The sequence below is a fragment of the Anguilla rostrata genome, chromosome 8 (genome assembly GCF_018555375.3).
Source record: "Anguilla rostrata isolate EN2019 chromosome 8, ASM1855537v3, whole genome shotgun sequence".
In the NCBI taxonomy this organism is placed as follows: domain Eukaryota; kingdom Metazoa; phylum Chordata; class Actinopteri; order Anguilliformes; family Anguillidae; genus Anguilla; species Anguilla rostrata.
This window is the reverse complement of record NC_057940.1, coordinates 12,952,022-12,979,161: the sequence shown is the minus strand read 5'-3', so window position 1 is coordinate 12,979,161 and position 27,140 is coordinate 12,952,022. Positions and strand designations below refer to the sequence as shown.

Below are 27,140 nucleotides of genomic sequence, written 5' to 3'. Positions count from 1 at the left end.
AGGTAATTTGTAAGACAGATGGAAAACGATATTCTACGCTGTCAAACAAATCTGAGGGAAATGTCGGCGAGAATTTGTCACCGAGTCGTAATTTTTTGATGTTTTTTTTTTTTTTTTGTATAAGAAGCCGTGTCTTTCTCCTGATTTCTTCCATGCTGAGCTGCGGAACTGAAACAGCATGATGCCACAACAACCCAAAGGTTTTTTCTTTCTTTTTTTTTTAAACCACAAAATCAGTTTAAAAATGTCAGGTAGATAGTAATCCGTGTCTTCCTCTGAACATTCAGCAAAATAAAAGTCTCGCCCCTCAAGATGGGGCAGGATATGTTTGTTCATGCTTGTGCTCAGAAGAATATATGACGTTTCCCGCCTTTGTTGGTGGAGGTAATTTCATTTTTAATGGAAAAAAGGAATTACAGCTATATATCTGTTTTTGGGGAGTAGCATTACTTCTGCATTACAATGATGGACTGTGCGACTGTGGCACAGTTGGGGCCTCTGTCAGATTCATTGCTCTGTATGGATAAGATACAAATCACATTAATGATGAGGCACAAATGTACAAGAATTGTAGCATCGTCTGCAGTTGTGGTATCATTTTTCAGTCAAATGGCAGTCTGGCACAGTACTGGTGAAATCTGTTCATTTAAAAAAGAAAGAAAAACTAATAGCCAGATTCAGAACATTGCTGATTGCTCCACTGATATGTTCTGCTCATTAATATGATTTTATTTTATATTTTTCTGGAATAATCGTACAACTTGTCAAAGGTAACCAATCAATGCAATGATTCATATTCTGAAACATAACAAATAAAAAAATCTACAGTTATTGACATACTTGCTTTGATGCAATAAGCATTGAGGCAGGCTAATAGAAAATATGCTAAAACTATGAAAGGTACAGAGGATTGCAGTTCTCTCATTTGAGGTGGTCTCTTTTTTTTCTATGAGAATAATTGGTCGGCTGGTTTTGTTTGTACACTAAAGAATAGGGCATGCTTTAATTTGAACACTATACCGGGCCATCAATCAGGCAGTGCCCACTAGCAGCCTGCCAACGGCACAGCAGTCGGTCCTCCGGTGTTTTGTGAATCAGCCCCACAGCGGTGCACTCGCAGACAGTTAATGTGAGGCATTGGAGATGAGGATCAGCTGTTAAAGAGAATGTGAAGTAGCCGGTGAACGGCCCTGTCACTGGCCGACCGCTACGGCGGTAAAAACACGCCGAGGAACCCACGGCTGGCTAGAACAGCGGTCCAATGGGCACATTCCTTATTTGTACACTACATCAGGAGCAGGACATGTTTTATCCTGTCAGAATGGGAGGTGGGCTGATAAACCAAGATACAACGGCATCATCACGTGGAAACGCAGACAAGAAACTGAAAAGAGAAGGCCATGTAGCTTACGTTAGATCAGGCTAAAGTATGCAGATTAATGGTAGAATCAGGCTAATCTGTTCATCCAAACTGGTCATAATGTCATATTCCTCATTGTTTAGATTGCATGCAGGACTGCGTCAGACCTGGGTTTCAGCGTCCCAGCGGTTTCTGTACAGTATGTACTAAAGGTCTTGGCAAGCAATTCTGCGCATTCATATGTATTTACACACTTTACAATCTGTGTGAAATTAGGCTTTTGCCAGTTCTAATCCGCTTCTTATATAAATCCTGAACCTGCAAGGACCTCATAGTGAACACAGGCATTTAATGCTGGAATTTGGGTTCCATTTTCTCTGCTTGTTCTCTGCATTCCCTGCTACAGAATTTGACATTTCAAAGATTGTAGAGCTCTACTCAAGCTACAGTATGTTACTTGCAGGCAGATATCATCTGCATATAAAATAGAGGGCAACACCTCCATTGGAGCTACTGCCATAAAATATACTACATAAGCAAAAGTATGTGGACAACTGACATCCAACAGCTCATTCCAAAACTATCAGGGTTAATATGGACTTGGTCTATCCTTTGCTGCTATAACAACCTCCATCCTTCTGGGAAGGCTTTAAACTAGATGTTGCGTCATCGCTGCAGGGATTTGCTTTTATTCAGTCAAAGAACATAAATGAGGTTGGAAACTGATTGGGTGATTAGGCCTGGTTCGCAGTTGGCTTTCCAATTGATCCCAAATGTGTTGGATGGGGTTAAGGTCAGGACTCTGTGCAGGCCAGTCAAGTTCTTCCACACATCTTTTTGGCAGAACCACTTCTGTATGGACCTCCCTGTATGCATGGGGGCATTGTAATGCTGAAGCAGGAAACGGCCTTCCCCAAGAATGTGACTGAATGTTGTAGCATTAAGATGTGCCTTTACTATGGGAACTAAGGGGCCTAGTATCCAGACATGGCCTGGATTCAATAAAAATACGTCACTACCTTTGATTTACAGTACCAATATAAATGCATTTTCTGTATCACAAACCCAATTTGACAAACTATTGCTGACAGTTTCTGAACTTTCACACTTTAATGGGCAAAAAAAAAAATCTACCTGCACACAACACGATCCGCTCTTTTTATAAACGGCCATTTTAATTGGTGTATCAGGAAATTCTGCTGTCCCCTCTCATCTGAACTGAGAAGAGTGTGACAGTCGAGTCCATGGATGTCGCGCACCCTCAGCCATTCCAGTCACATGTTGCGTGTTTCCCCTCCCTTTGCCCTGTAGCACTGCATTAGCCGACCGTGCTAATGTGATGCTTTATCGGTGACTATTCAAAGCACTGCTGCGTCATAGAACCTAGCACGAACCTTGTACCACAAACGCTCGCTCTCTTCTTTTGTGATCTCACTCTTCCCTCTCTATCTTTATCTCTCTCTCCTTCTCCCCCCTCTTCTGCCTTCTATTTCCTGATGAAATTGTTTTGTATGTTAAGTTTTTATATTTCTATATTTGTTCCATGGAATAGCCAATTTTTTCCCCCAAACAATCTGTTTTTCTTTCATCTTTATAAATATTCACAGAACTGACAACAAAATAAATGATCTTGGTACCCAGCAAAAACAGAGGATTTCTGCTCTGAGGAATAAAATTGTTCATGCATATTCTACCTTGTTAGCAAGAGGTGGGTAAAAATACAAAAAGGTTTCATTATAAATTGTGGCATCCAGTTGCGATTTCTCAAATTGCTCATCTCATAACTGACATGTGCTCCATCATTCTGGAAGCATGCTGCCATGTCTTGGGATCTGGAATGTGTACGACCAACCATCACAGCATTTTTTTCCTGCAGACCACCAACCGATCTGCACCACAGGATCGCTAATCAAGTCGGGGAGGCCCGCGGTGTCTGCACTTATTTATGATTTCCTTCCAATCAGTGGCCAATTAAGGCCTTGAGAACAAGTTGTGTGGGTTCTTCAGGCAATCACTGACTTAGTGGCCTGACACCTGTGTCATACAGAAACGGGGTCATTCAGACTGCAGCCAACCAATTGACCAGAGGACTTTCTATTGCACAATGAGGAATACATTACATTTTGCTATTTGTTTTATGCAGACAATCCATTTATACATCTGGATACATAGCAGAGTAATTCAGGTTAAGGACATTGATCAGAAGGTAAAATAGCAGTGCACCCATACCACTTCAGTTACAAACCCATTTCCCTAGTTACAATACTACACTGCCCAACCCATACTTTGTCAACTGATATCCTCCCTCCTCTGGCAAGCATCTGACCAACTATGTGTCATTATATGGAACTCCCACCCCGTCGGTTCTGGCATGACCAGAATCTTATTCCAAACTCTGGAGAAAGATGAGTACAGCAGGATAAAGCATCCGAAAAGTGGAATATCATTTATCAATCAAAAAACCAAAAAATTTCAGGAACAAGGTTGATCCTGAATTTGAATTGGAAGCATTTTGCAGTCTGTTGTTTTAACAAAAATATAAGTGTATAATTTGGACCTTCTGAATCGCAGATGAGAGGTATTAGCATGGCAATGCAAATCAAGTTTATTTAAATATGTATTATGGTCTAGGGGTAATTATGGACAATAATTGGTCTGACAGCTTGATAAACTTTGTGAGCAGACAAAGACTTGCTTTTAAGTCATCCCTGTTAATTGGCGAAAAATTGAGCTGAGTGGGTCGCCAATTCTCATAAGCCCCTCTTCCTCAAAGTGTTTTGTATTGTTGTTTTTTTTTCCACAACGGCTTTAATTAAAGCATTTGCATGATAACGGCTGAGGACCGCGTAAGCCGCCTGAGCTACCCTCACAAGATTGCCGTGTCTTTATGGAGGGCCTAACCTATTGTTGGGAAATGAATTGGACGTGCATATTAAATAATGTCAGGTCCCGATCAGTCCTCTCGAGGTTCACGTTGGCGTTCATTTAGGGGTCATCGATGGTTTACTTTGTCCTAATGCAGACACGGGACATGGAGTGACCAGCATTAATCTGCTGATGATTACAGGAGATTAATAGTTGGAGATATAATGATATTTCAAAAGCAACCCTCTTATTTCCTGGGGTAATTAAAAGGCTCTGTGCACCCACAACCCCCTCCCCCCCCACACTTCTTTTATCCTAACCAATTCCATCACATAATAGCAGGCTGACTTTGTGATGACTTTGGGTTGGTGCAGCTTTAGCCATTAGCTTGTATATTGTCTGAAATCACAGCACACAAGCCACTGGTTGATATTTTGCATGTGATTTCTCGACATCATCTTGTGCTCACTAACGGCAAGGATACCACTATTATTTGAGAGCATTTACAAAGTACATATTTTTTCTTAATGTGCATGTAGCAGCAGTGGAAGTCAGAAATGAACCCCTAGGTTCATGTTCAAGTTTCCACAACATTAATATGAGCTCCCTAGCTATTTTTATTGGCCTTTTTTCTCCCTTTGGGTCAGAAAAGTACAGAACAGAAGCTTGTGTAGTAAAATTACCCTCTGGAGTGAAAAAGAAGAAATAAAGTGTCTGGATTATAAACAAATTCTCATCACCTTAGACCTCCATCAGCTCGCTAGATTAATGTGTAGCTGCATGCCTTTGCGTCCGACTATCAGCTTGACCATAAATTGGAAAATAAGAAAAATGAGATCCTAACGGAGGCACTGATGTGGAGTTCTGTAACATTTACAGAGTCTGAAAGACCTGCATTACGCACTCTGCACAGAGAAGGTCACCTCGATATAGGGACATGTCAGCATGGCAGAACTAATCCACGGCAGTGGCAGTGACATGTTTGATAAAAAAGAAAGACCTGAACAAGGTGAAGGTCAAGGTGAAATGAAAAGGTGGTGGGGGGGCAGGGGGTGTTGCTTTAGAGAAGCCACCCATCCGTCAGAGATGAGAAGAAAGCCTTCCGCTCCCTCTAGGTTGCGGAACACGACATGTCAATCACTCCATCATGGAACCTGGTGTTCATCTGACAACTTGATTTGACAGCGAGCATCTCAAGATTAAGGGAATGGAATCCCATCAATTCCATAGCATTCAGCTGCTTGTTTCTGAGTTATTCCACTTCATCACGCTATATGGACAGACCTGTAGATGCGGCTTTTCATTTTAAATAAACATCAAATAACAATCCACACTCACTGTCTTTGAAATTTACATTGAAGCTATATGTTTTGTTTTATATGTAAATTCTAATAGCATTTTCTTGTAGTGCTTATCATTCACTTAATTCGGTCAGCCCGTGTTTGTGTGTGTGTGTGTGTGTGCGTGTGCGTGTGTGTATGTGCTTTCAGTCTAAACACATGAGAATTTTCACAAAGTATCCCTTCACAAATATGGACACTGGCATGATAAACAGGGTGTTCAACACAATAAATAAAATATTATTTAGCAACATCAAGATATATATTTTATTTAAATATCTCAAGGCTGGAGATAAAATTACTTCACTGGCAACATTTGACAGATACGTCTGTAAATCTGGTGAAAACAACATTACGTTGACAACATTTGACAGTACTTGCTTTAAATGTTTCTACATTTGTTGACAAAATGACTATGTTGACAACATTTTACACTGTGTTAGTCCACATTGTGCCTGCAGGTGATACTTTAGTTATGTCACCAGCTGGTGAGAACATTTTGGAAATGGTATGCAATTCCTCTTTTTGCCTTTTTTTCAGTATTTCAAACTGTCTTACATTACATTACATTACAGGCATTTGGCAGACGCTCTTATCCAGAGCGACGTACAACAAAGTGTATAACCATAACCAGGAACAAGTATGACGAAACCCCTAGAGAGAAGTACCGGTCCAAGTGCAGGGAACAACCGCATAGTTCAACTTGGACCCTGAAGGTTAAATTGATTAACACTAACAACGAGAACGGCAACATGCAGTCTATGAAAAAAAAAAACAAGCAGTAGTTAAGACAGTTAATGCACCTAAGTCACCTGTTAAAGCTCTCCAAGATTTTATCCTATTTTGGGCTGTTGCATTTGCTTTCTTTGAACATTTTGGTTTGCTATAATAAAAATGTGATTTCAAACTTTTAGAATGGCATTATCAGATGGTTTGAGACTGAAAAAATGTTTTTTTCTGGCAAATAAATAAATAAATAATGCCCTTGGCATCGTTTTCAGCACAAAATATCTGCCTTGTAATAAAGGCAGCAAAATGTTTTATTCATAATACTAAATAAGGAATGTGCAGTGACAGGATAAGGCAGTTATCTGAAGTTTAATGGCATGAAAAAAACTTGAGTAGGGGTTTCACTTAGAATGTTTTTGCTTCCCTTTCTCAGTGGCCGAGAAAGGAATTTATGCTGCTATCTGAATGTCCATCACACTCGTAGTTCATTTAAAGCTTCCTCCACCAATTCCCATGAATAAAATCCATCTCTTCTGAGGAGTATTCCTGCAGGGACCAAGGACAAGGTCCTCTAGGTTTCAAAAGTGAATGAAGCGAAACACATTGAGGTCTTCCCAGGGGTGGCCTGTTTTGTAGACCATGTAAAATCTGGCAACCCTCGACTTGGGTTATAATAATGATAACACATTGCACATATAAGCACCTACATATGCATGTATACGCACAATCCCAAAGCACTGAGGAAGCATTTAGCAGTTAGGACTGTCATGTGCACCAACATAGGCTGAAGCACATTCCCCCTGCCCTAAGAGAGCAGAAGTACCCTTTTGATTGTGGCATCTTTCATTTTTTAAACCACAAGTTCCCTTTGCAATCACAATCCCTCTTCAAACCCTCCCGTCCCCCACCTCCCACCCCCAGGTCCACAGTCGCAATCACCCACTATCACCCCCTGCCCACGATTACAATCTACCCCTCATTTCCTCATTTTACAACATATGCCCTACATGCCATTCTGTGCATGGTCCTGCTTACAATAAAGGGGGGAAACTAACCTCCACCAAAATCCAACATGTGGCATTCCCTGGATGATACTCAGCAGCCATTTTGTACCGGAGAGTAAACCACCATTTCACTATAACCCCAGTTAGAATATAAGCAAGTTTTTTTCAGTAAATAAACAAATAAATATAAGCTGTCGTAATAAATATGCATTCTATAAATCTTAGGGATGGTGAGTCTGTAGAGGGGCTGCCCCAATGTCAATATAAAGTTATTTGCCTCTGTAAAAAGCTTATGATCCTGTGGATTCTCTCCCTGGTGAGAGGTCCTTATTCTCTGTGTAGGTATTGACCCCATCGCTTGGCTGAAGGTTATTGGAGTCAAGGCTCTACTGTTTCCCTACATGGAGAGGGAGAACACAGCTGCGTTCTGTAGCTGGTAACATGGAGCCCCAAGCCCTTCCTGTCTACCTTGGGGCCCTTGGAGGGTTCAGACGGGAAATAAGAACAGCCGATCCACCTTAGACGCACAAATGATGCGTCCAATGGCCATTGGTTACACATACAAATGGGTTTCCCGATGAGTGCAGAAGCCATTTAAATTCAGTATCTGTCTGTGTTGTAGCTCCCTCGATCCGCTTGGAATTTGAACCCATGACCCCATCGGTCATAACACCGGTGCCCCTGAACAGCTGCCGTGCGTCTTCCCCGCTGCTCAGATTGACAAAGTGCGGCGAAGGTGGGCGGCGAGCTTCCTCTTGTGAGTCGCTGCAAACGGCGCATTAGCGCTTCCCTTTGTGGTCGCCCCGTCAGAACGCGTGAATCAGAGGAGCAATGCGATTAGACGAATGCTCAGACCTGTTTCCACGCCCACGGAAGCGTCTTCGCCGTTAGGCTGAGCCAGGGATCCCACGGCGATGCATCGCGCTCCAAGTCGAAATAAAGAGCAGCCAGAATAAGAACATTAGAAGCCTTGCACGGAAAGCTAAAGCTTACAGGGCCCCGTAACCAAACAAACGATGACTGAGGTGGTTGTTTTATCCGCTCTTTTGTTTATCTAATTATCGGCATTTTGCAGGAGGGTTTGTTACTCGATTTCGAGGGATCCGTCCGCCCACATCCACATTCGTTATCGAGGTGGCGAGAAAACACCAGTCATTTCACACGGGTGCCTGTTAAGTGCCAACAGTGCCACATGGAAGATTTGCTCCTCCCGTTTCTTAACCTGACGCTTGTGATATCTCTGCGTTAGCTCACTCGGGGACATGGAAGCTTCCATCTGTCAGATTGATGTCTCTTATTTGCTGAGGTCATGCTCGTGCACGTGGACTTTCTGAATTGCTTGCAGTTATTTATTCATTTGTATGTGATAGATTGTTTCTCACCTTCAAGTAATTGGGACATCTGTGTTAAATGTATTCTGGAATCAAGGCTTCTGCCGAGTGGATTGGCTATCAGTCACGGAGGTTGCTGTGTACTTGGCCATTAGGTGGGCTGGTGGGGTTTGGGGTATATGGAGGGGGGGGGGGCTAAAAACTGATGACAGTAATACAGTCAGAGGTAGTAACCTCCCAGAACAAGACATAATGATTAAATCTCTGCTGTCAGGGGAGCAGGGCTAAGATTACACCAAACCTATCACCCTCTCACTAATTGCAAATTACAAAAAGCAGTCCTGCTGATTCCTCCTTAAAGAAAAGGCGCTGTTGTAGAGAGCTCTTGCTGCTACAGAAGATTGACCTTTCCATCAGTGCGTCTCCTGTAATTTGCGGACGAGCCGGAGTTTGGATTTAACTGGTCTTGCGGCTCTTGTGGCGTGGGCGTTTTATTGGCCTCTGTGAAACAGGGCCAGCCGCCTTGCCTTACACCCCAGAGGGCACTAATCCACCATGACCCATGGTTAGACCACATGCGTTTAACCATGAAACGCACCCTCTCTGAAAGCACTTGCTTATATAATATATAATTTTGCTTTGTTTGATGGCATAAAGAGCTTATTGCTTCTTGCTGTCTGTCATGGTCTGCTTCTTGAGGCCGGAGGCATTGTGGTCATTGTGCAGTTGCTGTAACCAACGATGCTACAGTTTCAAATCTCAGATGCTATTTTTCTTCTATTTGAATAAGAAGGAAAAACTTTATATCTGTTTTTTTCTCTGGCCTGAAATTTGGAACACCCAATCGCGACCAAAGCATCACTGCTGTAGCGTCATCCATGAATTTAGGAGCTGAGCTCCACAGCTGTTACTATGGAAGACCACAGGCACCCAGTTGACCAGAGAGATGGCTGTTATGTGTTAACATTGTGTACATTGTGTATATGTCTACAAAAATAACTGAAGAACTGAAGAAAGAAAGCACTGTTGTGCATTGAGTTAATATAGGATACCCAAACCTTCTTCCTGCCCCCCCCCCCCCAACACACTGCAAACATATCTGTAATACATGCACATGTAGCATGTACAATATGCGTTTTTACAAATATTTTTAAAAAAGGTGATTTTGAGGATTTCTTTTGTGTTGGCTGTTTTATTATTATTATTATTATTATTATTATTATTATGTTTTATTTAGCTCCCTTATAATAGACTGCCCATGTAGCCAAAGAGCTATCAGCACCTCAGCGTATCAGCACCTCAGTCAGCGTATCTCAACCCCCACACGTATAGCCCCTCGTGAAGGTCACCCTCCCTTCTGCAAAACACTAACAAAGACGCCCTCATCCTTGCAGGCTTTCCTCACGTGAAAATAAGCGTTGGCCAGATGGTTTACGCACCTGATGGCGGATTATTCATTGGGTTTCCGTGACTTGATCCCTGCCACTGAGTGAATTGAGCGGCAAAATTACAGACCAAAAATGCACGGCGGCCATTCTGTTGGCCCCCAATCCTCCCCCTGCCCCCGACACCCATCCGCCCCCCCAAACCATCCTCCTTGCTTCCTGTTGCGGCAGGTCATCCTCCACCCCATTATCCTGGTGGGTGTTTTGTTATTAGCCGCCAGTAATAGCTGATGTTGTGCTGTGTCCAAATGGCGGCAGCCCTCTCTCAGCATGCCGCAATCATGCCTGCACTTTCATCAAACCATTCTGCGGCATCGCATTTCTCCGGGGGCCATTGGCTGAGAGGACACCCCAACGCAGCGGCACATAAATTAAGAAAAAAAATGAAAAAGTGTGAAGCAGGTGGAAAAAAAGGCTTGGGGTGTGGGCTCGTGGCTTCGTTCTTTGTAATCCGTTTAATAACAAAATGTTCTTCTGTAAAGACATGCTGGGGGTGGGGGGGGGAGGGATGGCACAAAGTGCGAGACTGGGAGGCAAGCATGTCCACGCAGTGAAAAATGACCCTCTGCATGGGGAAAGGATAAAGGGCCAAAAAGTGGCACTCTATGACAGGAAGAGATCTTCAAATGAAAAAAAAAAGCAGAGTAAAAATATACAGTGCCTGTTGTGTACATTACGTTATACGCAAGTCACCATCACTGTTTCCATGGCAATGGAAACACACAGTCTCCATGTAGTACTACTACTACCAATAATAGTAATAATCCATCCATCCATTAACTATACCCGCTAATCCTGGGCAGGGTGCTGGAGACTATTCCAGTGTGCATTGGGCGAGAGGCAGGATTACACTCTGGCCAAGCCGCCAATTTATCACAGGGCACACAAACCATTCACTCACACATTCATACCTATGGGCAATTTAGAGTCTCCAATTAACCTACCTGCATGTCTTTGGACTGAGGGAGAAAATCAGAGTACCTGGAGGAAACCCACATGGACAAAAAAGGGCCCAAGCCAAGATTCAAACCCATGACCTTATCGCTGTGAGGCGACAGTACTACTAAAATTCTCACAGGTAGTCTTGTCTCCCTGCCACGAGATTGAATGAGCGTGTGTTCCCAGGACAAAACATTTCATTTCCAGTGATGTAGTGTAGCAGTGTAGCACAGCTAATCTGGATTAACCTGTTTACATTACATTAAACCCTTTTCCTGTACACCCATATATACTTTTCAATGTTATCCTCCTTTTCCAGTCTTCGCACAATGTTGGTCTTCCAGGGGAATTACAAATTATCATCGACATGCCACAGGGGGAAAAAAAAAATAAGTCATGTCAATCATTTTTCTCTTTCAGGCATAGAAAGATGCATATAATGATGAACACACAATCAGTTAAATCGAAGTCAGATTTGCATTGAGCCACTCATCATACCTGGGCTGCGTTATAGGCCCAAGTGCACAGTTAAATTGACAATAAATAAGAGAAATAATGTGATGTGTTTCTTTCATTTGCTGTGAGACGCTTCGGTTACTGCCATCTAATAACTCTTTCATCCTCTTAGCCCAAGCTCATTGGATTTTCCCCGAACCGCTGCCTCTCTTTTTGTCTTGAATTAACAAGGTTTCATCATGTCTTGTTTGAAAAAAATGGTCTGGTAAACTACAATGGATATAATGATCAGTTCCCTTTATATTAATTTAAGTTTTCAGATCTAGCTGTTTATAATCCCATATCATATATATTTCTCTAAAATAAAACAAAAAAGTATAATAATAACAATATTATTATTGTTATTATTATTATTAGGCACTCTTAATAATAATAATAATAATAATAATAATAATAATAATGGCTTTATCATGAAATAGACTAAGTCCTAAATCATTGGCTGAACACCAACACAAGCACTGTATGAATAAAAGCCATAAAACCTAATAATGTCACCCCTGAAGAGACATAATTCCTGTCGCCGGCCTCCACTGTCCATGAAACCGTGGAGGAGTTAAAGGCAGGAGGTGAAAACGAGACGACGCTCTCGTCTCGCGCGTAACGAAGACCGCCGTCTCTCTCCCCGAAGACGCGCGGCTTCCCGGCGCGACGCTGAAAGATCAAAGGGTTCCGGCTGAGGCGATAAATACGCCTCTCCGTCGTGTTTCCTGGTGGATCTGAGGAGCCCGTATAAGAGTGCCTCAGCGGTGAGGGGGCTTTGGAGAATCCACATTTAATAAGTCGTGTAATCCCTGTGATGTTGTCTTGCTTGTGTCTGAGGGATATATCCAGGCCTTATAAATATATGACAGTTTTGCTGTAGAGGACCTATTCCAGTCTGCAACGTATGTTAACTCATATACTGGCTTTCTTCTGGTATTTGTTGTGACGTTTCTTCCTTTGCATGTGCATGAAAAACCATCGAAAGGTATATTTGTAAATTTAAGAGTAACCGCAGATGGCTTAGCCTTGGTGTAAGAACTTAAAGGTACCATGCTTTATGATAGTGGGCACTGAGGGTCACTCAAATGCATTTTGTTCCTGTTCTGCTCAAGCCAAAGGTAGTGTAATATTGAAGGCAAGTGAACAACGGAAGGTAGTTTATCCATCATGGATCCAAAACTTATCCCTCCCCCCCCCCTCTCTCTCACACACACACACTCTCTCTCTCTCTGATGCATGAATCTGGGAGTATTCGGGCGTGATATTTCACTGCATGCAAATCTCCCAGGGAAAGTAATGCGCTGTCTTTCCTTTATTGGCAGCTCCACTCCAACTCAGACAAAGGTGATGGATCTGTCAGGTACCTGCTCTCTGGAGAAGGTGCCGGAACGATATTTATCATCGACGAGGTGACAGGAGACATCCACGCCGCGAAGAGTCTCGACCGCGAGAAGAAGGCGCACTACGTTTTGCACGCTCAGGCCATCGATCGACACACCAACAAGGCCCTGGAACCCGAGTCGGAATTCATCATTAAGGTTCAAGACGTCAACGACAATGCCCCAAAGTTTCCAGACGGCCCATTTGTCGCCACAGTGCCCGAAATGTCGAATATCGGTAAGGCTGGCCCAGTCATTTCCTTGATGTTATTATGAGTGCAGCCTCTGGCTATTGGCTTAGTGTTCTGCCTTCTAAAAGCCTGTGTACATTAGCCGGGTCATAGATTTTCCCCACCGGATTACTGAGGTCATTTATCTGCCCTGTAAGAGGAAAATTTTTAGGTCATCCTGAGCAATGGAGATAAAGAGATTAAATATGGAATTTCTGTCTGATAAGGGTGTTTACTCTGTCCCATAACACCTTTATGCATGTTTTTACTGAATTGTTTTATCCCTGTTTTGGGTTTTCTTTTGAAAGCATTGTTTTTTTTGTTTTTGTTTTTTACGTTGTATTTCATTCTTCTTTTCTATATTTCAGACGTTTTAGTTCCTGCCAAGAACTGCAGGAAGATTAAAGTTTAAAGGGGTTGCATGTGACCTGTCACACTGTGACTTTCATGTCAAACATGAAACAGAAATCCTTAGTACTGCACAGTTCCTCAATACCTCTCTGTGAAATTAACTTCAAGAGGTATTACAATATAATCCGCGTAATTACAAATATTATGTTTTAAATGCTTTTACTTCTAGTTTAACAAAGCTTCTCTGAATCACTGCTAGTTTTCACAGTCGAGCCTCTGAAACACTAATAAGTTTCAAAATGCTCAGCAGTGTGTGTAAACTTCTAACAATATAGCACATTATCATTTTAATGCTAATCCCATTGCAGCCAATGTCTAGCTTACTACCTGCTATCTAGTTTCCATCTTGCCTCCGTGTTGCAAAGTCTGTGCATTACATGGATTATTTATTTTATTTTATTAAAATTTTGTGTGAAGCCACTGAGCTGTCAGCAGTGTTTGAAATAAATCACATGGCCGACAGTGAAGTGAACAGCCGGATATTTCAGTCTACTCCATCAAGGGAAATAGCTTGGTGGTTATTTCGCACACCACTCCTGCTCTTGCCTTTCCGCACCATTTGGAGCTCAACGCTAGTTGACCCGCACTCAATTTTTTTTTGTAAGTCTGCCAAGTACTGTAATTTCTTTGCTGCGGAACGGTGCATGACGGCACTGCCCTGATGCAGCTGAAAGAAGCTCTTCTTTACGGGGTAATTGTGCCACTCAGGGCGGGGGCAGGAGTTTGCATTTGTGGGCTCTTTTGTGTTAGACTTCCCCAGGAGTCTTTCCATTTCGTGTGGAGTTATTTTTATGCCAAACTGCTGCGTGTGTGAGAAGATATTTTGAGCGCACAAAGAGATTTTTTTTGCACATGCATGGCACACGCATAAATTTAACTTCGTAGTAGTGAAACGTATTGCCACATTAAATATCATTAATGTTCAGCAAACGAAAATACATTTTGTGTTCGGTTAAAGTTTATTTGCATGTCTATGGTATTATGTTACTGACATTTGTTGAAGGCAGAGTAATTAAATGTGAGAGCATTTAATAAATAACACCCTACCAGTCGGCTAATATACTCCACATACGCACAGATTTCTGAGCTCTGTGACTTCATGTTCGCACAATGTCTTACTTGCTGTCTCTCTCCTCATCCCTTCTCTGTGCACTTTGCACACTCGCTCAAAATGAACAATTGTGACACAATTTCAGCCCATCGAAGATGGAGGACTTGATTTCTGATTGGCTGGCTCGATCTCTAATCAGACCATTAGTTAGAGTAGGAAGAAGAAGAATCTTAGAATGGAGACTGAAAGGACAATGCTGGGGCGTAGCCAGACATTTCTGTTAGGGTGCATGGCATAGTCAAGCAAAAGAATAGCCCACACTAATGCAGACCATCTAAAAAAAGAAATCAGTTTTCAGTATTATTAGTTAGTCTGCCAGTTAAAAATGAAATATTTTCAATGTAGGGTTTTAGTCACTTCTCATGTAGTTACACTGACTGCAAAGACTGCAAAGCAATTAGGCTTACATCAATGCTGTCCTTACAGAACCAGATTTCCATTGCTTGCATGTACAGCAGGTTTACAGTCTCTGGGATTCTTAAGATTCTTAAGTATTTCTCAATTATAGTTACAGCTAGAGTGATTTGTGTAGTACCTAAGAAGACATTGTATGAAGACACTACACTGGCGCCTCAACAAATAATTTTAACAGCCATTAGTTAGGCTTATTGTGGCTTGAGTTTCAATTCTGCTGCTTGTAGATGCTCTCCAACCTGAGGACCCTAAATACAGAGTAAAGTTGGGTGCAGAAATTGCAACCCCAGGGAAAGAGCTCAGCATTTCCATTAAATGTGCTGATTGGTGATTGGTTACAGAGAAAAGGGGTGGCGTGGTTCTTCTTTCAGGCCCTATTTTGTGCTATTGATCCAGTAGTTTGCTTTTGTGTTCACATTCTTCCCAGGTCGTAACTTGTTTCAAATCAGAGCTGGCAGCACAATTTGTTGTCGCAAAAGAGGACGCTGATTTCATTCAAATTCTGAGCTGCAGTTAATCACGGCATTGGCGCGGCTAAATTCTCAGGAGACACACTACCATTCACATCCTCTCTCCTGCTCCCCTTTCTCACTGTTAACTGTTTCCTGCTCCAAGCCACTAGTTACTGAAACTTCATTGATATGCAGCGCACACAAAACCGTTCAGTTTAAATACATACTTTTCTGTACATGAAACGCCTCCTTTGACTTGCTGTTTGGCATTTTAAGTGATACCTTTTGCTCTGAAACAGGCATTCTTGGTGCACAAATTATACCCCTAGGGTTGCACCAACTTGGATGGCGTGATGAAAGTGGAGGTGTGCGTAAGGCAGCTCTTTTGACTGGAGGGCGAAACATTCCCATCTCTCTGCAGTAAACTTCTGGGAAGTCGCAATACTTGGACTAACCCACATGGGACCTGCCTCCTTCTGTGTGTCCTCAAGTCAAATGCATATAAATGCCCACTCCTGTTTGATCTTTCAAAATGCAGAACAGTACAGTGTGTTTGTTCAGCAGATGTCTTTGTTCAAGGAGTATGGAGTTTTTGTTATTTTTTTCATATTGATTTAACTTATCTGTGCCTGTTACAACTGCAGTACCCGAGCAGAGGTTCTAGTAACCCGGTCCATTCTGATGAACACTGCGCTGTTGCCGGGCAGATAGAAGTTGAATCCTACCCATCTTTTGTACTTTACTGTGAAACTGCCTTTTGTGAGCATTTCGAAGAACTCATTCCTGCCATAAGGTTGTGACACCACTTTTTTTTTTTTAGCCTCAAACTGTGTTCTCTCAAATGGTTCTTCCTGTTCTCCAACACAATTTCAACAGTGACTGGGATGTAACAGCGCATTGGACCATTACTGAAGAGCCTAATCAAATATAACTGTCAGTAATTTTGAGAGTGCAACAGATGTTATTTACTAGGAAGCATCAGCAGTCAAACAGTATATTTCCTTAGACAGTTTCATTTAATCTCTCATTAAACTTTCTGAGCAAATAACAAAAATGTAATTTCCTATTCACTCATCAGACATGCCTATCTGACTTGCCAATAGCAGCTTAAAGTTTGTCCGCTGCTCATGGGGCTGCATCTACATGGGCATAACCAATCAGTGCACTGCATATGTTCTGATTACATTGTATGAATTATTACATCAGAGGCACAACAGCAACGAGCCATTTGGTATTCAAAGCTGCGAGCTTTTGCTTTCACCCATTTCTGTATTCCGTGCTGTGCGCTGCCGACCGCATCTTTAGATGTCTGTCAGAGCAGTAGTGCATGTTACACGCATGTCAATAGCTCGGCATGCCCGTCAACCTTCAGCAGAAAGAACGTACCGATTTCAGGAGACGCGGACAGGAGCGGATCTTCGGGGAGGCGTTAGGGCTAATCGTCTGTGATGTTCTTCCTTCCTGTCAGTAATTGTTCTGCTGGGCGCACGCCAAGTCGTAGTGAGCTTTCCATTCTTCTCGAATCGACTGTCCCGAGTGCGGCTGGACCCCCTGCCCTCCCTCCACCCTGTTCTCCTCCGAGAAACTGCTGAGAGGCACTGAGAATCCAACGCCGTCCATCTTAACAAAACTAGGGTCCACACCTGCGCTGTGCCCACTGTGTCATTTGCTGACACAGCGTGATGCTGTGCAGTGTATTCCTCTCCCTGTATTGTGTAAAGTCCTCAGGTTTCCAGTATATTGCAAGCAACGGATTAACTTTGTCAGTCTGAGCAATGATATCCAGGAGCAGATGCCGTCAGCTGAGCAGCTGAGAATGAGCTGAGAATGAGAACTTTCAGTGTTTGGCTAACAGTCTGGTAGCACATGGTGTATTATCCAAACAATAGTACACACGGACATGGAAGAGCTTTAAAAAGGCAAATACACACATCATAGATACAGGAAGTATAATGTGTCATAATTAAAAGATGTGAAGGAGGTGAAAATTTACCAAGTGAAGGTGCGATTTCATTAAAATTTCCAGCATTTTTGTAACAATTTTCTCAGCATAAGTTTGTGTTTATAGCATAATGAAATTATTACTGTTCATAAATTTTAATGTCTTGCATAGAACATTTCAATTAATAACGGCATTCGATGTATTAATGTTTGAAGAAATTTTTTTGCAAAGCACCTGAAAAAGCTCAAACAAACAAAAACTTTAAATTGAAGCCAGATGATACAGAGCTGCAGAACCAGACGATCTCATTAATAGAATTGCTGAGACAGACTGTATAGCGACCACATAGATATGGGTGTGCCACGGCCACCTGAAAGCTATCCTGGCCCACCCAATTAGCTTGGCTGAACCACTACATTCAATTGTGAACTTCCACCAAGGTATTACTGGCCAAAACAGTTTGAAGATGGCCCAGCTATCAGAATATTTTTGGCTATGCTGCAGCAGAACATATTTATAAACAGATGGGACTGTGGCCCCAGGAGCAGAGGTCCTGCCCTGACCCAGTTGGGGTTTCAGGGCCCCAACTGCAGTGACCCTCAGAGGGCTCTGCAGACCCTTTTTTGTCTCAAATTTACTGTTAATTCCAGTGGTGAAAATCTCACATGCTGCTTAAAAAAGTAAAACTAGAAAGCCTTTACCCTATTTGTGGTCAGACTTTAGAATTGAAAGCAAATGTTAGCTTTTTTCATTACAGGATTCCATATCTACTCCGTATAGGATACATAGTATATGTCGAAGTATGCAACTTCATTTACATACAGGATATGACCTTCATATGTTGTTTAATACAAACCCTGTTATACATATATTCATATATATGTTACAAACACTTGTGTTTGCATTCTGCACCTAGATATTTTCAAATGCAATCATAAATTTGCACTCGTAACTACAGAAAGGGATATAATGCGCATTTTCAACACGCACTTTGCAATCAGATATCCCTCAGATGCGGGAATACATATTTGAAACATAAGCCGCTGTCACGCGAGTTACTTTGAAATCTTTTTTTTTTCCGTTGAAGAAGTGCCAAGATCACTGCCAGGACCCCAGGAGTTCACACCTAATCACATTTGTTAGGAGCGGCGGCTGAGGAAGGCTTTCTCGGGCTTCACGACGCCGGCTTCCTGCTGCCAGAACTGGGCCGGCTCCAGTAATCCGATTTCGGAGGACTAATTTCAGGCTTCAAAACTACGTTAAACGCTCCGTGGCTCTGGAAAGAAAAAAGAAAAGAAAAAAAGAAAAAAAAAAAACAACTTCACACGGTATTGATGGATGAAATGATAGCAGTATAGACTGAGACTATCTGAGGTAATGATAGTGGACTCAGAGGAGGGAAGGGGGAGGGTGTTTGATGAAGTATGTGACCTGGGTCGTGATTTAGTGAAGGCAGAGGCTCTTGAGCTGCAGGGGGATTTGGCCGCTTTGTGTTATATATTTATTAATCACTTGACTTCACATTAAAATCTGAATGGGGAGGGAGGAGGGGGAGTTAGTGGCTTATTCCTCTTTTGTACCTTTAACCAAAAGATATCGATTGTTTTGTCTTTTTTTTCTGATGTATTGATTTATGTTTTTTTATGTACCTGCTGACTTATTGATCACTTGGCAAAGCACTTCAGTGGTAATTATTGGGAGTCATCAGGGTCTGCTGTGAGTCATGGAGGCATTCATGAGCATCTTTTATTGATTCATTAATGTTCTTTGGCCTCTGCATGTATGGACGTGTATATGTAAGTGTCCAGAATGGGCTTGTCACTTTACTGGTTCTCCCATGCCCAAAGAAAAAGGATCAGCCATTTTGAAAACTGTACACATGCTGCAGCCACAGTCCATATTTCATCATGTGCTCTAACCATCGCATTGTGTGTATATATATCTCCTGCCTCAAGGTCCTAACTCTTTTGATACAGTAAAGAGCTTTCCACAAGGCAATAAGACATATTTAATGTGTACGTGCTTCATTTTCATTGTTGATTTTTTTTTCATTGCACCATTATGTATAGAATAGTGAATGCATGAATGAATGAATGAATGAATGTCCCCCTCCTCGCAGGCACCTCAGTGTTCCAGGTCACGGCCACGGACGCGGACGACCCAACCTACGGGAACAGTGCCAGGGTGGTGTACAGCATCCTGCAGGGGCAGCCCTACTTCTCCATCGACCCAAAAACCGGTGAGCAAACACTGGCTTTCTCTCCTCCGTCTGAGAGGGTTGGGCTGTGCCTGTCCCACTGGGGCTGGGCTGGAGCAGCTGCACTGTACTGGTGCAAGATTAGCAAACTGCATTTACCATTGTTCTTCTTAACACAATGGCCAGGATTTAATCAAGTTTTCCTTAATAAAGCCGAATTGAAAATCGCTAAAATTATTTTTTGCTAGATTGTGGTTGTTTAAAGAAAAAAAAAAAAAAAGTTCCATTTATTTTGGGTCAAGTGTTGATTCAGTCCAGATCATGGCATGTTTATAACACACTGATTCCATAATATTATTTATTTGCTTAGCAGACACAAGGGGATAAAGGGATGTGAACCCACAACTTTCTGTTTATTGCCTGTCAGGTCTCCTGAATGGTACACAACACCAGTGATCCTGCCGTGGGTTTTATATTGCCAGATCAGTGTTAATAAAGTGGTGCTGAGAGCTATTTTCAGTGCTGTAGAAACCACGGCAACAGCGGTGGACCAGACAAAGGGGTGCTCTGCTCTGCAAAGGGTTCAGCACTTTGAGCAGATTGTTGTGTTCCAAAGCCAACTTCCTCTGAAGCATTACAGGCAAGCTCTTCAGGGAATCCTGTCCTTTGCTTTTTGGAAAATGGGTTACCTCATATTTCACAAAAAACACACAACGTATCTGCATGGCTTTCATGAGATATTATTTTTCAGTCCAACGTGTAAAGGATAAATTAGCAAAGGCATTGTTTGTCAGTGTAGAGAACAGTCCCTTGATATTTTCTTTATTTTTTTTTTTATTTGAAATGAACTGAATAGAGTTCCTGCCAAGAGACTATTCTGGAGTAATATTTAACTTCCTGAGGCTCATCTATTCATATTCAGTTATTCAATTATAATATAGAGAGAGACAGGAGGGGATAGAGCTGTTAAGTGTTGTGGGGGTCTTTTATTTCCTTTTGTTAAGCAAAATCTTGAGCTCAAATGCAAGGCAGTGCAGGTATCAGCATTGTCCTTCTTAAAAATGCATTTAATTATTTAACTGACACAATGCAGACAGTAAGGTTATGCACAAGTCCAAAGACTGTGGACATGGTTGTCTATAGTGGCCCTAGGGTCAGTTGAGAATTTCTTCTTGCCGTGCTTGAAGTGTGATTGGGTTAGATGAGGGAAAGGAGAGTTTTTGAGCTACTGCAGCACCAGTTACTCCCACTCCTGTTCAACAATGCTACCGGCATACCAATGTGCCATATGCAGTTCCCTCACAGAAGAATTAACAGACCATCCATCCGATTCCAGTAACCACATTAACTTTGAAGAAGCACGACGCAAGCAGGGGCTGGGACGCAGTGTGTGGAGTAGGGCAGGACACACACACACAAACACACATACACACAAACAGAAACACACACACACACGTGCACACTCTCTCACACACACACACACAAACAGAAACACACACACAAGTGCACACTCTTTCACACACACACACACACACAAACAGAAACACGCACACACACACACACAAACAGAAACACACACGCATGCACACAGGTTATGATTACTTTGCCAGAACCATTTTGGATTGCATTGAAATGCTACATTGGAAGGCTGGCCTCTTTCCGGAGTATTGCTTTATTTACTTCAGCAGACATCTATCACAAGCAGGCAAAGGCAGATTGATCAGGCCTCTGGAGTTTCATGCACAGAGCCTCATATATATGATAGCTTTTGATTTTTTCTTTCTTTCTTTTTTTTCTTTCACATCCTAACATCCTAGATATCAACATTGGGCCAATTTGAACCAACACTAGGTTTGCTAGTAGAGATTCCAAGGGCCAAAAAGATGCTCCAACAGGAATAATTCAAATTCATTTGCCCTTGTTGAAAAACAATGTGTGACAAATTGTTCAGCTTTTATAATCTACCAATATCCAGCCAACAAAGGCTGCCTGGTGATTGATCACCACATGTTTGGTTATATTATATCATATTTGACTGTACCAGTCCTCATATTAAATGTATATCTTCAGATTAAATGTATTAGGACTGTAAGAATGCAGACATCGGTGAAGGTACTGTTAGAGAAATATTGTGTGCATTACTGAACAAACATTGGCCTCTGTTAGATTAGCTACCTTTGGCTGACTGCAAAACAACCAGAAATGTGTCAGAGTTGGTTATAGTCACCCAACCATGTCCACCAATATTCATTACTGAACCAACCAGGTCATGTTTACATGGACAACATAAATATGGCACACACAACACGTGTTTCTGTTACAAATATGTTATACTGTGCTTTAAATTTTAATGTTTTACATTTGTGACATATTTACACAGCTGCGTGGTTTTCAGGTTTGAAGTAAAACAGTGTCCTCAGCAAAAAATTGAAAAATGACCATTCATTGCTGCTGTAGGAATGTTTCTGACACTTCATCACAACCAGTGAGATTGCAGTATCCTCCAAGCCTAGCCAATGAGAATATGATTGCCTCTTTTTTTTTCTTTTTTTTTTCAATACTGTAGCGTACCGGTTGAATTCCATGCTCCGTGTTTCTGCACAGTTTCTGTTTCTCCTAATGTCCTCCACCATCACGCTGATCATTTATCGATTCTCCTGATTATTAATGCACTGGATGGCAAAATGGGTACGTGGATGGGAAGACAGGAGCAAACAGGAGAGGAAGAGAAAATCAATAGCATACTGCTGCAAACCGTGTGCCACCTGGTAATAAAAGGTTCCTGCGGAATTTCGCTCCCTGCATGAATCCGGAACATAGTTTGATGTCAGGCGCCGAATCAACTGCTGGAGACATATTCCAGGTGGAAAGCCTGAACAGCATGCCACGTGGCTTATCTCGTTAGACACGCCAGTCTCAGTGAGTGACACGTACTACGGTCCAGTGTCAAATCATAACCATGGTTATGTCAACAGGAGCAATGGTGTCGTGAACATTAGGTGGTGTTGCAGTGTTTAACATTGTGTAACCTGACCTTCTCAAAAGCAATGGCAGGTTGTAACACATGAAATGAAAGTTGAAAAAAATTACTCAGAAGCCCAGTGATGTCAAGGCTGCAATGTAAAATGGAGAAATTGCTTGTAATATGAACCTGTTCCACTCAAACTGTCTCCTCCATTGATGTGGTTGTCACCAAAAAAATTGCATACATGAAGAAGTATCATGTGTGAAACATCACAGCTATACTCTATGTCTGTGTTTTCAAGGTCTTCAGGCATTTGTGTGTGGTCATCAAAGGATCATTGCACACTTTTTTTTAATTAGAGTGTGATTCACTTCACTTGCTAACCATAGCATGAGCAATCTTGCAATAAGGATGGGAGGAATGTATATATTTTTTTAGATATTCAGTGTGTGTGTGTGTTATTCAGCTGATATTTTGCATTACATTATGCAGTTTAGCTGATTCTTTTATCCAGAGTGACTTACGCAAATCACATCTTCGCATACAATCCAGTCCATTTTTTTCTGAAGCGATTCTCGTTAAGCACCATGCTGAAGAGTACAGACAGCAGTGGCCCAGCTAGGAGTCAACCCCATAACCTTTGTGTTACAATCCCAGTTCCCTAACCATTATGCCGCAGTGCTGCCCACACATATTACCCTGTACTTGAGGTATCATCGCTGGCATGTTTCATTTAGCTCCTGTCAGGCTCATGCTGTGGAGCAGGAGCAAACATTGTTAGACACTCAGGGTGTGAGTCACTGAGTGTTTTTGCCCTGACCCAGCAGGGGGACTCCTGTCTGTGAATGAGAATGTCCATATCAGGGCGAGGAGGTGATAGTGGCTTCACTGCTGGTGACGTGCCTGCTCAGCATGCATTGTTTCTTGTCATCTTTTCTGTGAATTCATTAGTACGGCAAAAGAGTGGTTAAGTTGGGGTTTGTTCTCTCAGATGCAGAATGATAGTCGCTAAATAATACTTTTAGCAGAGAAGCCACTCCTATCAACACAACACAGCTGAAGAATGACAGTTTAAAAGATAACTCAATGTAACATCTTTAGCCAAGATAGCTCAGTTATATAATCCCAAATAGCTAGTGTTAGATAAGCGTTAAACAACAGAAGTGTTTTATCAGCTAAAGTACTTATACGTGGAGTTGTTTTCAGTAAAGTGCGAGGGAAATAATTTTGTTAGCCAGGTTAAACAGCTAGCTATATCTGACAAGCAAAGACAGCGACACAGTTTATTCCATTTCTAAAACATATTTTATTTATAAACAATGTTCCCTCACAAAATCACACAATACAGCTCCAATATCTTCTGTGCGCAAAGTCTCATATTTGTTCAAGAATCGTTGGGAGGTCAGGTTCAGTAAAGTATTTATTAGCGAAATTGTGGCAATAACACAAGTAAGAACGTCATAACCTTTTGTGTGCTATATCCAGGAATGTTGCTGCTTTTGTTCACACTAGAGCTATGTGATCTTACATGAAACAATCAACTCTGGCTCCTGTTCACACATGGTTCTGAAGTAAAAAGCATGGTTGCAATACAGTCGTCGGAGCCCAGAAGCTTTTTAATGCGGTTAGGCTTTGCTCTTACCAGTTGTTATACGCAAATATTCTCATTTGACAAGAAGGATTAAGATGGTTTCGAGTGTAAATCGGGACAATGCTATCTAAGCCGTGGTGCGTCCCTCTCTTGACAGCTACAGCAACCTATTCTGCTGGTGGACGATGGTATCGGTAAAAGGCAGGATTAGACCTGTTACAGCAATCATTGTAAAAACCATAATAGGATTATTTCAGACAAGGATGATCATGTAGAAAACGATGCTCGTCCCGAGCTGGAAAAAACTAAAACTGCAGTTTCCTGAATGCAAGAAAACCGTTGAAAAAAAGTGAACTTTCCTATTCAAGTGCTAATAAATGCTAGCTTTGTTTCATTTGATGCAACAAACAAATGGCTGATTGAAAACAATAGTATTGAAGGGGAATCACACCAAACAGTCTGGCTAGATTATGCCGTGTAGTTGCTGAATAGGTTCCATTTTTTCTGAGAAACTATTTGTTTGCCTCTCATCAGCTGTAACACAACAGTAAGGAGAAACAAGGATGTGCATTCAGCCACACAGAGTGATTCTATAACTCCCCTTTGAATGTCAAGTGGGCCAGTTTCATTGCTGATGGGAAATTTCGGGTCTTCTCCCGTGGCCTGACAGACAGAAGCATTCTTGAATGAGGAGGATTAACACCTTTCTGGATCAGATTCAGCCCAGTCACTCTGTCACTCAATCCGCGGTACCCTAGGCCTCTGCTAAAGCAACGTTTGTTGAACACCCACGCTTAAAGCTGGGGGTTAACCCCTCTTGGACACTCTTGGAAGGCTGACAATCTCTCTCAGCTAAAAGAGAACAGAGGTTACAGTCTCTTCTTTTGGACCTGCACCAGCTGCTAAATGAGCAGATCTTCCCACTGGATTCTAACTGAAGTGTCAATAGAGAGAGTGCTATTGTGTAAAAATAAAGACAGAACACCCAGAGCCTGACTCAAAAAGCGACGTAAGTGGCTGCTTAAGGCCCCACGGCCACCAGGGGCCCTGTAAATATTCTAATATGTATATTATCTTATATTAGTTAGGTAGTGAGTGGTTTGTTGGGCCCCCCCAAATCAAATCCTGCTTAGAGTCCCTTGAAGGCAAGAGCTGGCACTGGGAACACCCATATTAATGAATCCACTGCTATACAATGCAAAAGTGACTCCATCCCTTAAGACGGTTTGTCAGTTCTGCTTGAGTTTCGGGGCACATTATTTCAGCATTGCCAATTCACTCTGGGAGGGGTTTGATTTCAGTTTGATTGGAGTAGCACTTTCCCTTAAGTTGATTTGGCGGGGTTAGATTGAACCCGGGGGGCTGTGTACGGGGGTGAGATGCCGGCATAAGTTATGCACAAGCTTGTCAAACCTTTACTCTGTTTGTTCAACCAAACGGCAGAGAAAGTTTCCTCAAGGACCGCCTGCCTGAAAAGGCAGTGCTCGTAAAAGACGGCCCATTGTCTCGGGAATTTGTAGTGGATTGGTTGAAATAGCGGCGCTGCGTGTCGAGAGCTCGTGCACCGCTAACAATTCGCAGGCCACTCAGAGCTGCTGTTTATTGAGGGGAAAACACGGCTGAGGAAAGCTCACCGTAGCTAATGAGGGCACCGTGGGGCAGGCGTGCAGCCAAACAGCATCACGCCGACTCCAATCGTTCCCCCAACCATCCCTCAAGTCAAGGCGAAGCGTGTCACCGCCACACCTCTGGTACTGGATCGTTGCCATGGCGACGCACATGGCAATGCACTGGCGCTTTTGGATTTCATTTTTATAATCTTTCTCTCTCTTCCTCCGCTACAAGTAAAGGAAATCTTAGAGGCGGGGCAAGCTGACCAACACAGCCCAGCGCAGAGGAGCCTCAGCTGTCTCCGACGGTGTACTTAACACGTGGCTGTGCTAGGACACTTGCTGTGGGTGAAGACATGAGATGGCGTGGAATGTGTTTTACACACAGCAAACAGGTGCACAGTGAGATCTGATGATGCACTGTGTGATACATAAGTGATACAAGATTGGGGGTAACCCTTGGGAGGTGTAATGTTAGAGTTAGTCAAGGTACAGTCTGAAGAGGTGCATCTGCAGATGACGGCGGAAAATGAGCAGTGGGGAGCTAGGGTGGAGAAGCTCTGTGGATGGGATGAGCTAGAACCATTTACATGAATGGCAGGGAGCGCCAGTCACCCTGCTCTAGTGGAGTGCTTGAGCTGGCATGTAGAGATGAATTATGTTCTGTAGATTGGATGGGGCTGTCATGTTGGCTGTAGTGCAGGCCAGAGTCAGGACTTTGGGGTAGAGATTCTGTCCCACTTATGGCCCAATGCATGCTTGGATAGGCTCCAGCACCCGCCGTGACCCTGCCCAGGATAAGAGGGTATAGATAATGGATGGATGAATGGATGATTGGAGATCTTTTTGCCATCACAAAAGAGTGTGTGAAGCAACTAATCACATAATCTGTCTGGATCTCACCTTCTGTGTAAAAGCCACACGACATGACATGCATTTCTGTTAGCGGGTGTCCTGGAGCTGGTTTTAAATGAAAACAGTGACCCTGAGGCTAATTAGCAATTAAAAAGCCTGGAGCACCAGCAGCTTTCCTTACACATACTTCCTTATTTATTTATTTATTCTTGACTTGGCTTGACATGTTGATAATATATAAAGCATGGTTATTTGTATATTTAAATAACAATGCGTATGACACCGCGTATCAGCCCAAACTGCTCTGCACTTCATTATAAAATCCGAGCTCATTAGTCTCCATGTGTGCAAATGTAGCTAACGGCATAATGGAACGTGTAATGGATCCAAGGGAGCATCGACAGGAGCTGCTGGCTTCCAGCCCAATCTCAGGATAAGCAACACAGCTGCTCTGGTCAAAGTACTGAGATTA

General features: G+C 42.5%; 1 protein-coding gene across 1 annotated transcript in view; it reads left to right on the top strand.

Moving 5' to 3' along the window:
* LOC135260860 (cadherin-18-like) overlaps positions 1–27,140 on the top strand; it is a 72,728-nt gene that overhangs the window by 14,246 nt on the left and 31,342 nt on the right. Inside the window, exons 3-4 of the mRNA XM_064346506.1 lie at positions 12,834–13,128; positions 19,570–19,689. Coding sequence (XP_064202576.1) covers positions 12,834–13,128; positions 19,570–19,689 — 415 coding nt within the window. The remainder of the gene's footprint in view (positions 1–12,833; positions 13,129–19,569; positions 19,690–27,140) is intronic.